Source organism: Gorilla gorilla, chromosome 10 (genome assembly GCF_029281585.2).
Source record: "Gorilla gorilla gorilla isolate KB3781 chromosome 10, NHGRI_mGorGor1-v2.1_pri, whole genome shotgun sequence".
NCBI lineage: Eukaryota > Metazoa > Chordata > Mammalia > Primates > Hominidae > Gorilla > Gorilla gorilla.
The window spans coordinates 84,947,591-84,962,394 of NC_073234.2; the positions used below are offsets into that span (position 1 = coordinate 84,947,591).

General features: G+C 42.3%; 1 protein-coding gene across 3 annotated transcripts in view; it reads right to left on the reverse strand.

Moving 5' to 3' along the window:
• Positions 1-1,304: 1,304 nt before the first annotated feature.
• Positions 1,305-14,804, reverse strand: part of BEST3 (bestrophin 3) — a 54,125-nt gene continuing 40,625 nt past the window's right edge. Inside the window, exon 9 of one of the 3 annotated variants that reach the window (XM_019037818.3) lies at positions 1,305-1,613. In XM_019037818.3, the coding sequence (XP_018893363.1) occupies positions 1,517-1,613 (97 nt within the window). In that variant the 3' untranslated portion in view covers positions 1,305-1,516. Of the gene's footprint in view, positions 1,614-11,393; positions 13,600-14,804 lie in introns of those variants that run through there. The other 2 variants (XM_019037817.4, XM_004053553.5) reach the window with 2 other exon arrangements.

Genomic DNA, 14,804 nt, shown 5'->3' on the forward strand with positions numbered 1-14,804 from the left:
ACAGTGGTGCACGCCTGTAATCCCAGCACTTTGGGAGGCCAAGGTGGGCAGATCACTTGAGGCCAGGAGTGGCCTGGCCAGCATGGTGAAACTCCGTCTCTACTAAAAATACAAAAATTAGCCGGGTGTGGTGGGGCATGCTTGTAATCCCAGCTACTCAGAAGGCCGAGGCACGAGAATCACTTGAACCCAGGAGACAGAGGTTGCAGTGAGACGAGATTGTGCCACTGAACACCAGCCTGGGTGACAGAGTGAGACTCCACCTCAAACCCCTGTACCCCCATCTCCCCCAAAAAAACCCATTCCAAATCTTTTCATCTCCTCTCTCTGTGGAGTGCTCTCTGTTGCTCAGCGCTCCATGCCCATTGCTGTGGAGCTGACCTGGGAGTGACTGATGGCTCCTGAGGCTGAAGGGTGGAAATAGCAGGAGGGCTCCTGGCTGCCCTGCCTGTGGCAAGAGCCAACCAGCCTGCCAGGTACCGTGAACAGCAGCTGTGGCTATACAACCCTGAATGAAGAGGCTCGAGTTTCCCGAGTGGGAATGGCATGGCAATGACATGCTGTTCCTGAGTTGTCTGGGATCTGACATCTCTGCCAGGCCTGCTGCCAATGGGGCCTGGTGAAGCAGGGTTGGTTGGTGCTGGGAGTCCCCGCAGGTTGGATGATTTACACTGTCATCCAGCCAGGGGGAACACCATGACTGTATACTTCACCCAGAGAGGCAGGTCAACAAGAGAAAAGCATGCAGGTTTAACGTGTCTGAGTGATAGCACGGGGCTGCTTGAAGTTTATAGAAGTGAGCAGAAAGATGATCTGAGAACTTTAACTTCTGTATTTTCTTATGCTTTCCCTGAGTGCATTTGTGGAACTCACAGTGGTTGAGGTCTTCATGGAGCCGGTGATGCTTTAGTAAAAGAAGTACAAACTCAAGATACCTATGAGAGCCAGGTAGGCAACAAATGAGTGAAGCAGGCCTAGTGTAGGACAATAGGGAGTGGTGGAGACTGCAGTAAATTGGAGCATGTTGGCCAAAAAAACAGAGCTATCTGAAAATCAGATTCAGACTACCAGCCACCTTCCCACTGCAGACCAAAATTGTATATCTAATTGTGTTTCAGACTGCTGAATTAAGAAACTTATTAGTAAACATTATTTTGCTTAATGTAAAAATAAAGACAAAAACTAGATTCAGTAAAATTGCTTAAGCGCTTCTGCTGTTCCACTTTTCATCATGGAAACTGGTACTTCTGGAATGCCCCAGTTTAAACCCTTGAGTGAGTAATACCATATGTGAAGGGTGGGCCCTAAAGTCAGCACACATAACACTGGGAGAGTGAAAATTACCATGAAAATCTCCTGGGAAGGTACCATGTTGGGCATTAATAAAGTGCATTTCTTAGGAACTCCACATGCCTGGATGCTAAAAAGTGGAGAATGTTTTTCAGTTGAGCAGCCGATGAGATTGTTGGCTTGTGTTTAGGAGCCAAGTTGTTTGAAAGATTCGAGTGTTGTACCTTCAACCACCAGGATCACTCTTAGCACACTGGAATTGAGGCTGAGGGAGTGGGATTTTTATATCTTCCGTCTTCCACTCATTCTTAGGCATCTGTTTCCTGGGGAGAAGGGGAGAAGGGAGAATGGTCTTTTCTTTCTACACGTATACAGGTGCTTCTCTTTTCTTTGCCAAACTCACAGAGTTGAATTCACATAGGCCACCACACATTTAATGTAATTTCAGTGTTCTGAAGCATGGTCCCAGAACCTAAAAACCTCACATGTGTACAAAGAAGAAGGAATTGCTGGTCTTGCATTGAATCTTCAGGTGTGTTTCAGGCACCCAAACCAGCTTTGACTAATGACAAAGTACCATCCCATATTATACCCAAGAGTTTAAGTTGTTGCCAGTGAAGCAAGGGAGCAGGAGGGGAGCAGGTACAACTGTAGGGAATGTATTTACAGAGAAATAAGCTCTAGGGTTGGGCTATATCCTTCAGGGAAGTCACATATTTGCCTCATGGTTTATGTGCAGGCCTGATTTTGAAACGCAACTCTGCTAATTATCAGCTCTGTGACATGGGTACATTAGTTTATTTCCCCAAACCCCAGTTTCCTTACCTATAAAATGGACATAGAGCTACTTCACAGCTCGTTAAGAGAATTAAATGTGCTAAGTAATTGTTATAACTTTAAAAAAAATTTCTTTTAGCATAATTTGGCTCTGTTGTTTTACTTGGTCTTTTAGAAGGAGAAGTTTATTTGAAATAGGGGGAGGAGGACTGTAAGAGGTTTTAGTGAGAGTTGTTTAAATAAGTTTTTGTATTAATTTTTGGGCACAGGGTATGATGCAGTATTTTATGAGAATAATTAACTCTATTTTAATGGCTAGAGAGATGAGGATTGAGGACATAAGGTTTTTTTATTTACTGAACCAATTTTTTATTAAATTTGTGAAGGGATTGTTTAAGTTCAGAATTTTTGGCTAGCTTATTTGATAGGACAGTAAGATTCTGTAATGCTTTAGTTATGGTTCCATTGGGAGTAGTGTTGTTAGGCATATAAGTACAGCATTGGGTTTTGATTATGACACAAACTCCACTTTCTTTTGCTAGTACTATGTTTAATGCTATTTTATTTTTCCAGGCCATTTGACTGGCAGGTCCTAATTGTTTAGCTATTTTTTAAAATAGTATTTTTAGTATAATTGATAAATCATTGCTGATTGTAATACATGTAATTTATTCAATTTACATTTTTATTTACAGTTAACTATTAGAAGAACGTAGATTCAAATCCAGCAGCTATTTGGTTTTGGGCCTTAAATTTATTTGACACTTTTCTTGGGACTTCAATGGCATTTATATAAATATGAGAATTGAAGAACCTATGGGGAGCCTCTTTTGTTTGATGATATTTGGTTTTTATTTTTTCCGGTTGATGAAATGCCAGGGTGAAAGGGATGGCCAATTGAATTACAGCACAAATTTTGCTCTAGTTATTTGGCAGAGTGTTCAGTATTGGTTTATTATAATATTACCACACATCTGCTAGAGGATGGCTAAGGGCAGACTGATGGGTAAGGTTTTGGAAGGGCTAAAGCTCACTGAGTTTTTGTTAAGGCTCCCAGGAACGCTAAGTTTTTTTCCCAAACCCTAGTTTCCTTACCTATAAAATGGGCACAGAGATACTTCACAGCTTGTTAAGAGAATTAAATGTGATAAGGTATGGACAGCACTTACTGCAGTAACTGCCACCTAATAGGTTCAATAAATGTTGGTTTCCCAAGGTTCCTCCATGGACCTCAAAGGGTAAGTCGGCAGAGGTGGTTGAGTGGTTACGGTGATTGATGATTGACTGTTCATCAGTTGTGTGCTGCAAACATAACTTTCTATCCTAACCTAGTTAACTGTTACAGATGCGGTGTGGAATAACAGAATCAGCAATAAGCCTAGGGGACCTGTGTTCAAATCCCAGATTGAAATTTTAATTGTTGTGTAACCTGTAGCAAGTTATTTACCTTTTCTATATTCCTCCTATTTAATGGGTAATAGGGCTTTGTAGCTGTTGTGAGGACCGATTGAAGTGATATATATAAAACACCAGGCACATCCTAAGTACCCAATAGTTGTTAACCCTCCCTTTCCTGACCTCACTCTCCTTTTTCTTTCACCATTTAGGTCAATTTTCTAATGTTCATCACAACTGTCTCTTTCTTCCTCCCCCAGGTATAGAATCTCCAGAGATGTTACTGGTACCAGCATTTGAGAAGGATTTATTTATTTATTTGAGATGAAGTCTCGCTCTGTCACCTAGGCTGGAGTGCTGTGGCGTGATCTCGGCTCACTGCAACCTCCGCCCCCCAGGTTCAAGTGATTTTCCTGCCTCAGCCTCTCGAGTAGCTGGGATTACAGGTACCTGTCACCATGCTCAGCTAATTTTTTGTATTTTTAGTAGAGATGGGGTTTCGCCATGTTGGCCAGGATGGTCTCAAACTCCTGACCTCAAGTGACCCACCAGTCTCAGCCTCCCAAGGTGTTGGGATTACAGGCGTGAGCCACCGTGCCTGGCCTTGAGAGGGATTTTAAATCACTTAGTCTAACCATTCATTTAGAGATGAGCAAAAGGAAGTCCAGAGTATTCAAGTAACTTGACTGAGATCACACAGCTAAGTTTGTGGCTATACTTGATAGAGATTTTCAGGTCTACTAACTTTGGATCTAGATCTGATTTGGTTTTATTTATTTTTTTCTTTCCTTCAAGCATCCATGCACCTAATTTTTTTTTTTTAATATGGTCAGACACTTTTCTAATCACTGGAGATGCACTGGTTGAAAAAGCCAGTGAATGGAGCTTACATCCCAGTGGAAAGGCCTGGCTGCCTTCTAAGGCAAGTGGGCACATGTCTCATTTCCACTGTACCCATGAGAAGGGCATTGTCCCACCTGGCCCCTCACCAGCTAAACCTTTTTCCCTGCAGAGCATCAGGGGGACATAGCCTCTGCATCAGGGCCAGGGGGAGCAAAACCATGTTGAAGAGAGATGAATGAATGTGACAGAAATCTGCCTGTCTTCCTCCATTCTTTAGTTATGAAAGTAATCGGGTTCCATTTTTATTTGGAAAAAATGACTGATTGAAAGTGTTTTCTAATCTTGGTTGTGCTTTTCCTTTGGAGTCAGTAGGGTCCAGTAACCATGTGGATTAATACCAAGCTTATCATTAGAATTGAAGATGCTGCCACTTCCAGAAAGTTTTGTTCCTTGGGGAATAAAAAAAAAGATGAGATTCATTCACTTCTGAACCCATCTGCAACCATCCAAGCATGGCAGCTGATTTCTAAGGACAGAGCCAAGGAGGGCAGTAAACACTCAGTATTCACCCATCTTTGAGGTGTAAAGGGGAGTAAAGACTTGGACTGTAGGCCCAGAGCAGACCTCAGCAAGTAAGAACAAGTGATGCTGGCCATTTGGTGTAAGCCTCCACCTTTGCTGATCCCAGGCTCTAAATAGAATTTGATTGTGGACTCCACCTCTCTGAATTTGCTCCTGCCTTCTTCTGAGTGTTGAAGGATCCTGAACTATCATCTCCGTTTCTCCTTAAACAACAGCTCCTTAAGTAGCAGGCTTTACTCTTGCAGTTTAGTGTGATACAAGAGTTGGCCTATTTTTAGTCGGCTTTTGTGCAAATGAGTGCTCTGCTCCAAGCTCTGAAAGGGGAAACGTCACCACTCACAGGTAGCAGAAGGGCAGGCATTTGGAAGGAAGTTAGTATTTAGTGGGGAGGAGCTGGAGTTTTATTTCTTTTCTTCCACTCATATGACCCTCTTTCTCCCCTCTTTCAGATGCTGTTTGTTTCATACCAGTGTATCTAATTTGCAAAAAATATGTAGAACTTATGAAAGGTTGTTTAGTAGATGGGGGGATAATTGGCTCACTGTATGGAGAAAAAAACAGCAAAACTTATCCCTACTTAACACTGTAAAGGAAATAGGACAAAAAATGTAGGTGAATATCATGAGAGAGGGATGGGGAAGGATTTCTCATACAAAACTTCAAAAGCATAAAACAAAAAAATTGATGAATTTGATTATATTAAATTAAGGATTTCTATTCAACAAATACCATGGATACTTTTAATAGACACACAAAGGATCAGAAAAGACCACCACAATGTCTGAAACCAACAAGGGTCTATTATTAGTCTAGAAAAAGAAGGAACTCCTGAAAATCAATAAGAAAAGTACAGAAACTCCATTAGATAAAAAAGCAAAGAAGTCGAAAAGGCAATTTTCAGAAGAAGAGTCCTAAAAGGTTGCACAGGCACATGAAGAGATGCTTAATGGCATTAGTAATGAGACAAATGTCAATTAAACAACAATTAGGCATCCCTTTACATTTTTCAGACTGGAAAAAACAGATAGTGAGGCAATGCCAAGCTTGGGGTTGGGGAAAGGGATGTAGAGATGCAAGGACACTTCTGGAGGTCAATCTGTTTGTGGGTCTACACCCCAAAGAAACTCTTCTATGGGTTCCTAGGGTCTCTGGAGGGAGGTGGAGGCAATTGGGACAGTATGTAAGTGAGATATAAGACATCCTGGAGTACGCAGCGGCTAGAAGCAATTGGGGCAGTAGATAAGATTTACAAGAGGGAATTTGGGAGGATCTGAAAAACATAGTACTAAGTGAAAAATAAACAGATGAGACCTATACTACAAAAGCATTTGCACACAAAACAATATGCATTTTATAAGAATGTATACAAGCAAAGGGCTTCATGTTAAACAAACTAAAATAGTTAGGATGGGGAACGGGATTGTGGATGAAGGAAACAAACTCAGGGGCAAACATGAATGAACTTCAGAAGGCGTGTTCTTATTTCTCAGGACCTGCAGAGAGAGTGGCAGATCCATTAGGGAGGATGGGAGGGACAGAACTTCCCGGACACTCAGCTTTAGCGGAATGCCTGACACTCAATAGTTGCTTAATGTTTCATGAATGACTATGAATACAAGTCCAACTGGTGACATCATCCAGGATTTCACCAATTCCTTGATGTTATTCTCCTGGAAGTCTGAGGCAGAGGAATCCATGAGTTTGCTTGGCCCAGGGAAGGTAGTAAACTGACCCAATCCTTTGTAACTATTTTCTACTAAAAAGTCCTTTCTACATAAAGTACCAAATTACACGTCTAGAAGATACAGTTTGTTCAGTCCTAAGAAAGACACATATAAAAGCTGAAGCTAGATCAGTTGTCTATCCACAGTCTAGCAGCTTATTGGCACAAGTTCTTCAATAATATTGGTAAGAATTTATTATTATTATTTGAGACAGACTTGCTCTGTTGCCCAGGCTGGAGTGCAGTAGCATGATCTCAGTTCACTGCAACCTCCGCCTCCTGGGTTCAAGTGATTCCTGTGCCTCAGCCTCCCAAGAGCTGGGATTACAGGTGTGCGCCACCACGCCTGGCTAATTTTTGTACTTTTTTTAAGTAGAGACAGGATTTTGCCATGTTAGCCAGGCTAGTCTCAAACTCCTGACCTCAAGCGACCTGCCCGCCTTGGCCTCCCAAAGTGCTGGGATTATTGGCATGAGCCACTGTGCCGGATCTGTTGTCACTCTTTATATAAACTATAATCTAAGGAAATTACAATCATGCCGGCAATGGCATTTAGCTACTCTTACTGGTAGGAGCCATTCAAGGAATCTAAGCATGAACCTCGGGGTTCAAATCTGATTTTTCTGAATTGGAGATATCAGATCCTCTATCATCAAGGGAGAAATGGTAATTATTTCACAGCTTGTACATAGAATAGGAATTTAGCCTGTTGCTGGGCTAATCTGTTCTCTTCTAGTTCTATTTCTTCCTCTAGCTCATCTCTCATCATTAATCTCCTTGATGGTTGTCTCATTTTTACCTTCTTATTGGCCTAAATCAGCTTTCTCAAACTTGGTATATTGGGCCAAATAGTTGTGGACGTCTGTCCTGTGCCTTGTAGGATGTTTAGCAGCATTTCTGGCCTCTACCCACTAGATGCCAGAAATACTCCCCAGCATGACAACTAAAATTATCTCCAGACATTGTCAAATATCTTCTGGGTGCAAAGCCATCTCTGGCTGAGAGCCACTGGCCTAGACAAAGAACCTGGAACACACCAGCGCTTTTGTGCAAAACCCATTTTAGAAACGTTCTTATTAGTTTTCAGGATACAAGATACAACATTCCCTTTGCTGCTTCTGGCAAATGTCTAAAATTAGAAGATCAGAGATGATTCTAGGTAACCACCTGGCCACATCTACCTGTGGCAAAAGGAAGGTTTGAGTCCACTTTCTGAATTAACTCAGAGACAAAACAAAATAAAACACAAAAACGTAATCTCCAAACTGAATTAATTATTTGAGCAAATGTGGTTTTTGGGTCTCTATTTTACAGGGAAATTGGTGTGTTTTCCATTTGCCATGGCCAGGCATGAGCTGACTGCACAGGTGGAGGTGATGAAGAGAGAGAGTTTGGAGAGAGCTGAATGTTTGTTAGGATTCTGTCTCTCAAGCTTTGCCAGTGAATAGGAATATTTTTTCTGGGTTTTGTAAATTTGCAAAAAGAGAATGATCCTGGTATTCTTGAACTGGTTCTTTCGACTCAGTGGCCATATGAGTGGAAAAGCATGTCCCAAAAATTAAGGTCCATAGAACTAAAAAAAACAAAAAAGCGTGCAAAAGTATTGAGGACCTATCTGACATAGTTCAACCAGACGAAATGAGGAAATCCTTGGTTGTTACTGTTAATAGCCCAGCACATCAGAAAATGATTGTTGTTGATCATGTAGATGATTGTGATAAGAGAGGGGCAGGGGGAATTAGGTTTCAACCTGCTCTTGCTTAGGAGTTTTTACAGTTGTAGTTGTTCTTTCTAATTAACTGATCCAGGACCAGGTTTAGGGAGATTAGATACCTCAAGAGGGTCTTCTAACTTTGCACCAGGGGTTCTAAATCCTCTAGATTTATAGTGGAGAAAACAGAAGCAACTACTTTTCTCCAGTTCCATGTTTTGATTGAGGGGATGGAGACACATAACGGGTTAGAGGAGGAGTTCATTGCCATGGTGATGAGGCCTAGGATATGGTGGACAGTGAAGAACTATGACAAAAAACACTGCAGAGAAAGAAGATGTGGGAGGAGTTGGGAAGCATATGAAAGGAAAAAAAAGCCAAAAGAGAAATGACTACATTAATAATTTGGAAGCTTAATGGTGTGTGTCTTAGAAGAAAAGTTTTCTGAGCCAGGCACAGTGGCGCATGTCTGTAAGCCCCAGCTTCTCCGGAGGCTGAGACAGGCAGATCTCTTGAGATAGGGAGTTCAAGGCCAGCCTGGGCAACATAGCAGGACCTGTCTCTAAAAAAAGAAGAAAAGCTTCCTGAATGAAAGAGGTTAGAATCCTGTAGAATAAGTAGATCCTGGCAAACAAGTGACTAAATGAGGAAGAGAAGAAGGGCTTTTTCTGAAGTTCATAGTGAATCCATGGGAACATTAATCCCCAGTCATGCTTGCCATCCATACAGTGCTGCTGCATTCCCAGCCTCCTCTCACGACGCCTCATGAAGGCCCAGTGAAATGAGCCAGAAAAGAGCCCATTTTACAGATGAGAATAAGAAGTTCAGAAGAACGGAGACTTGTTCAAATTTATAAAGGAAAACACTGGTTTTCCTTATCCCATTATAACACATGGCCACTTGGGCTCAGTAGATTCTCAGAGAGTAGATTTTATGACAATAAGATCTCAGAAAAATGACCTAAAATGGAATCAAGCAGGGTGTGGTGGCTCATGCCTATAATCCCAGCACTTTGGGAGGCCAAGATGGGTGGATCGCTTGAGGTCAGGAGTTCAAGACCAGCCTGGCCAACATGGTGAAACCCCGTCTCTACTAAAAATACAAAAAAATTAGCCAGGTGTGATGGCAGGCCCCTGTAATGCAAGCTACTTGGGAGGCTGAGGCAGGAGAATTGCTTAAACCCAGGAGGTGGAGGTTGCAGTGAGCAGAGATTGTGCCACTGCACTCCAGCTCTGGGCGACAAAGTGAGACTCTGTCTCAAAAAAAAGAAAAAAAATTGAATCAATTTATCTGGAGAAGAAGGAAGCTAGAGGGGAAAACACTAAAAAGAAGAGGTGTATTTTTAAGATTTAAATAAATATTTACTTTCCTGGCAAATTTTACATTTCTCCATTCCATTTAAAATGTTTTCCATAGCTTAGCTGAACCAGGCTGAAAGTGGATGCCTGGAGTGGTGGAGGCGATACACCATGAAGTAGACAGGACAATAAAGGAAGGGGAGATAACAGCCTTCTTTGTTTTGCTGGGGGCCAGTCATCTCTAAAATTCTTGGAAAATTGGGAAAAAGTTAGTGGGCCATTTCCTTACTGAACTGCAAACCCCAGCATCAGGGCAGAGTTATCTCTACAAAGCAGGGAGAGAACGCAACAAAGAGAGCTTGGCCTCACCGCACTCTCTGGCTTTTGGATCACATTTAATGTGAGAGAGTTGAGCCTGTTCTTGGAACGGGCAAACTCAAAAGATTAAGCCACCAGGCCATGTGACCATTCATCCAGGTGGGTGAAGGTTCCAGGACTCAGGGAAAAAGGAGCTAGGTAGGCAATGAAATCAGGTACATGAGAAGAAATCATTTTGTTTTCTTCAACCATGGTCTGTGTTGAGTAAAAACTCATTTTAGAATTAATAGAGAATTTCTTCATCTGCTCTGAGCAATTGCTGGCCTGATTTTATAGCTGAATTCAACCACATGGGCTCATTGAGCATGTCATAATTTAGTTTTCATTGCAAAGAGAAAATGAGAGTCTATCTCAAATTTTGAAGAAATATTGAGGAAATTAAATAATTATCTGGATCAAAGTGCATAAGGGGCATGTGGAAGCAGAGATAAATGAACACTGCCAGCCCTTCATAAATGTATTATTATATTTGTGTATAATTTATCACCTTGGATTTAGGAATGAAAACTGATTATGTTTCAAAAACAGCTAAGTAGATACTTACTTGAATTTGAGCAACCGACAGAGCCAAAGAGAAGAGAATAGACAGACTGAAATTGAAACACCCAAGAAAATAGCATTAAGAGCCTGGTGACTGGGAGAAGGTTAGGGATCATGCCTTCTAGAAGTGTTATATTGGCTCTTGATCCCATAGTCTATACGTAGTGCTTTGGGAATAACGGGGCTTTCCCAGGTGCTGACACTACCAACCAACATAGAGAACCATCAAGGTGTAGCATTTCCTCTAATATTATTTCTTTTCAGTCCTTTAAGAAAAGTCAGTTAAAGTAAATGTCATTGCTGTCATGCAGCTTGGAGGCCTGGGAGATATGAGGTCTTGTGAAAATGTGCTAATTTTAACATTGCTTATCAGGAGGAGTTGGGGAAGGGAAGGAGGGTCCTGCCAACTTTTTTCTGTCATGAAAAATGAAGAGGACTATGGCTGGTACTCCAAGCTGGAGCAATGCCCCTCTCTATGAAAGCATAAAAGACGCAGGGAGGCTTGAGCGGGGAGGACCCAGAGAGGCCCTTGAGGCTGGAGAGATTTAGCCTGAACCTGTGAGTTGGGCATGCCTCCCTTGGGGCATCCTCCAGAATGCTGGGCAAATTGCTGGCAGATTCAGGGCCGTACACATAGCACAGGGCAGTGAGAAAGCATAATGGTTAACAGTGTGGGCTCCTGAGTCAGATAAACCTGGGTTTGAATATGAACACTGTCACTTCTTGGCTATGTGATTTTAGGCAAATACCTTACTTCTCTAAAGCCTGTTTCTCTTGTCTTTAAAATGGAAATAACAGTATATCAGTCTCGTAAGATTCGCTGCTGCCTGGAACAGTGTAAGCACTCAATAAATGGTAGTTTTGAGGGTTATTTTATTTTTAAAGCCATATGTAGTCAAGTGCCATCATATGACAAATGGTAAGTGCAGCAGTTGTAAGGCATGGCCTAGGCACTTGGGAGCCCACGACAAACAGCCGTCCTGAGAGGTCCCTGGGAGGAGTACCAACATCCGATCCCCATTATGCAGCTCTGGACCCCATTAGCCTCCCAGCTCCAGTATCCTACCTCATTCCCAAATGACCCGATAGACACAGTAACTGGTCCCGTGTTGCGACACGATTAGGATTTTTGCATAAGAGTTCAAGTTAAACAGATGTGAGTCATCTTATTCTTTGGTTCCATAGCATTTGGCTATGCAAATTTCATATTCTCTTGGCTTCCTTTTTCTCCAGTGCCCAAGACCAAATAGTGGAAGCAGAAAGAAATGTCAATGGCTGCAAGGACATGGGGGGAACCATCACTCCTATATGCCTTCCACTGGAAGTGAGACTGGAAGGGTATCAGGCTGGATTTGTTGACACTTTTGATGATTCTGTAGGAGGCTCTGACAATGTCTTATATTTTGAAATTCATGGCAAGACATAAGCAACAGATTTGGCAAGAGGAAATATTATAACCTGAAAAATGGGACAGATTACTAGAAAAGCAGCACAACCAGAAAGAAGGGAAGGGAAAAAAAGGATGACAGAATAAAGGGGAAAGAGAGAAAAGTAAAAAAGGAAATTGAAGAGAATTAAGTGTTCTGGTGCTGAGGAAGCTTAAGAATCAGGAAGTGATAATAACAATAATCGTTATAAAAGTAGGAATGAGATGGTTAGAAAGCCTCAAACAAAAAAGTTAGGAAGGAGGGGGTCTTTCAGGCATTAGGTGATCCATCTCCTTTCTTTATGGCTAAAGAAAAAAAGAAAGAGAAAAAAGAAGAGAAATAGAGAACCCTGTGTGTCTGGGCCTTTGGGTCTAGGGGATTGGACTATGATCTATGAGACTCTTTCCACAACTAATAATCTATGAATTTATAAGTCATGTATGTTTTTCAGATTCCTTTTTTTTGGTTAAGACTTATTTGGCTAAGTCACTGTGGTCTGTGTAACTTCCGATGAAAGCCATGTTGTGATGGACGACGTGAATGCGTTTGATTTTTCACAGCTCTCAAAAAGTCAGGATCATAATGCCCTTCAAAGTTCTAAGTAGCTTATACAGTGTGATCATGTTTTTAAAAAGTCGACCAGCCTTCAGGTATGTCCTGGGCCTAATATGCTGCTTTTGGGGAGGTAAGAATCTAGGCTAGAACCAGGTCCTAGAACTTTGCGGCACTCATTTGGGTGATTCCTCAGTTTCCTTGTTCAGCTCTATGATATCTGTTTCCTTGGTGTCCAGGTTTTCCATTAAATACAGCATATCAGGAGAGACTCGAGAGCCAGCCACAATGTTGATCCCACTGATCTCTGAGGATGTTTCTGTGTCAATTAAAAGAGCTGGCTGAGAGCTCATGGGGTCTGGACTTAGGTTTCCCAAGGAAGTGGGGCTGGACTCCAGGAATCCCGGAAGACTCCACCTTTTTAGAAAGGTATCACCAGGGTCTTCTTCACAGTTGAATATATTTTCCTCAGCGCTGGCTGAAACAGTCTGGGGACTGGGGCCTCCAGGAGGTGTCTCCTTCTCTGAGGGAGACAGGATGGATCCCATGGGGCCCTGCTGCTGCTCAGTCTTGCTTGGCTGAACCCCTGTAAACTCAGAGCTCAAGATGGAGGTAGCGGAGTCATGGTGGTAGCCGCCTAATGTGGGCACTGGTGCTTCGGCCGCTGTGATCAATACCTCAGGTACCAGTGGCATTTTGATGGGGGAAGTTCTCACACTGGACTGTGGGGTCAGGCTCTGTAAAGTGCTTGTCTGGCTGGTCTCCCTGATGGTGGACAGCTCTCCCATGCTGAAGTGCAGCGTGGGGCTTCCTTCTTGGAAGCAGGATTTCTTCCAGGTGGGTGAGGCCCTGGGGGGGTTTCTTGAGGGCACATCCAGTAGGTCCCTGGCTGGGCTGAGGTCATCTCGGGGTAAGAACATGGAGCTGTCACTAGTCTGCCTCCTGTAGCTTCTTCTTCTGGGGCTGGAGGGGTGTTCGTGGGCACTCAGGAACCGCTTGACTCTTCTTATCATGGAATGCCGATGGCCATGCTTCTCATAATCCCACAGCCACTCCTCATCAGGAAAGTCGGACCCAGACAGCCTGAAACACACAATGACAAGATCCAGGCAGAGTAGCTTCGGGGGCCTAGCTTTGGGGGCAGAGTCTCAAAGTTAAGAGATGACTTTGGTATTTTTGCCTTATAGATTTTTTAAATGGGGGTTTGAGGACTTGAGATAGTCTAGCAGAGGCTCACACACTTTTTGATCTCAGATCCCTTTTAAACTCTTAAAAATTATTGTGTATCCCAAAGAGATTTGCTTATGTGGGTTATATCTATTACTCTTTACTGCATTTAAAATTATAACTGTGGAATGTCTGAAACACAAGCATGTACATGCACACATTCTGTTGACTGCTAAGTGATGACATCATCACATATCTTGTGGCCTCTGGAAAATTCCACTGGACACTCTTGACAGAATGAGAATGAAAAAGGCAAATAACATGTTGTGCTATTATGAAAACATTTTTGACCTTCAGGACTCTCTGGAGTGGTCTTAGGGATCCCCAGATATCCCCAGATTACACTTTGAGAATCACCGATCTAGAGACTTGGACATTAAGAAATATCTATATATCTATATCTATGAATCTATCTGTCTGTCTATCTATCTATCTATCTATCTATCTATCTATCTATCTATCTATCTATCATCTAGTATATGTTCTTTCTCCCTTAGTACAGTTGAATTAAGGCCAAGTTTCCCAAGGACCCATAAAACCCCCCTTAACAATGGATCATAGGTAAATTCACGAGCGTGCAATGCCCAGCTCACATTTATTGACTATATACTAAGGCCCAGCTAAGCACCTCCTATGCATTGATTCATTTAGTTATCACAATAATTAGATGAGTTGGTATTAGTATTATATCATTACTATACAGTGAGGTATTACTGTATTACTATAAAGTGAGGTATTAGTATCCTCACTTTACAAATCAGGAAACTGAGGCCTGGAGAGATTCACTAAATGTACGTAGCTAGTTAGAGCAAATTCGGAAGTCTGGCTCCAAGCCCTTGCTCCTAATCGCTTTGATGGAAAGCCTACTACACAGGGGTCAAGGGATGAGCTAGAGCCAAGGGTGGAATAGTGAGTAAAGCACAGTCCTTGCTCAGAGGTAATTTGTAAACATTCCTGATAAGGCTTTGCATTTCTGTCTGTACAATTAGGGTTAAAAAAGAGAAATTGGAACCTTGTGGAAAGGATATATTCATCCAGTTAGGGTGAACTCGCATCGCGAT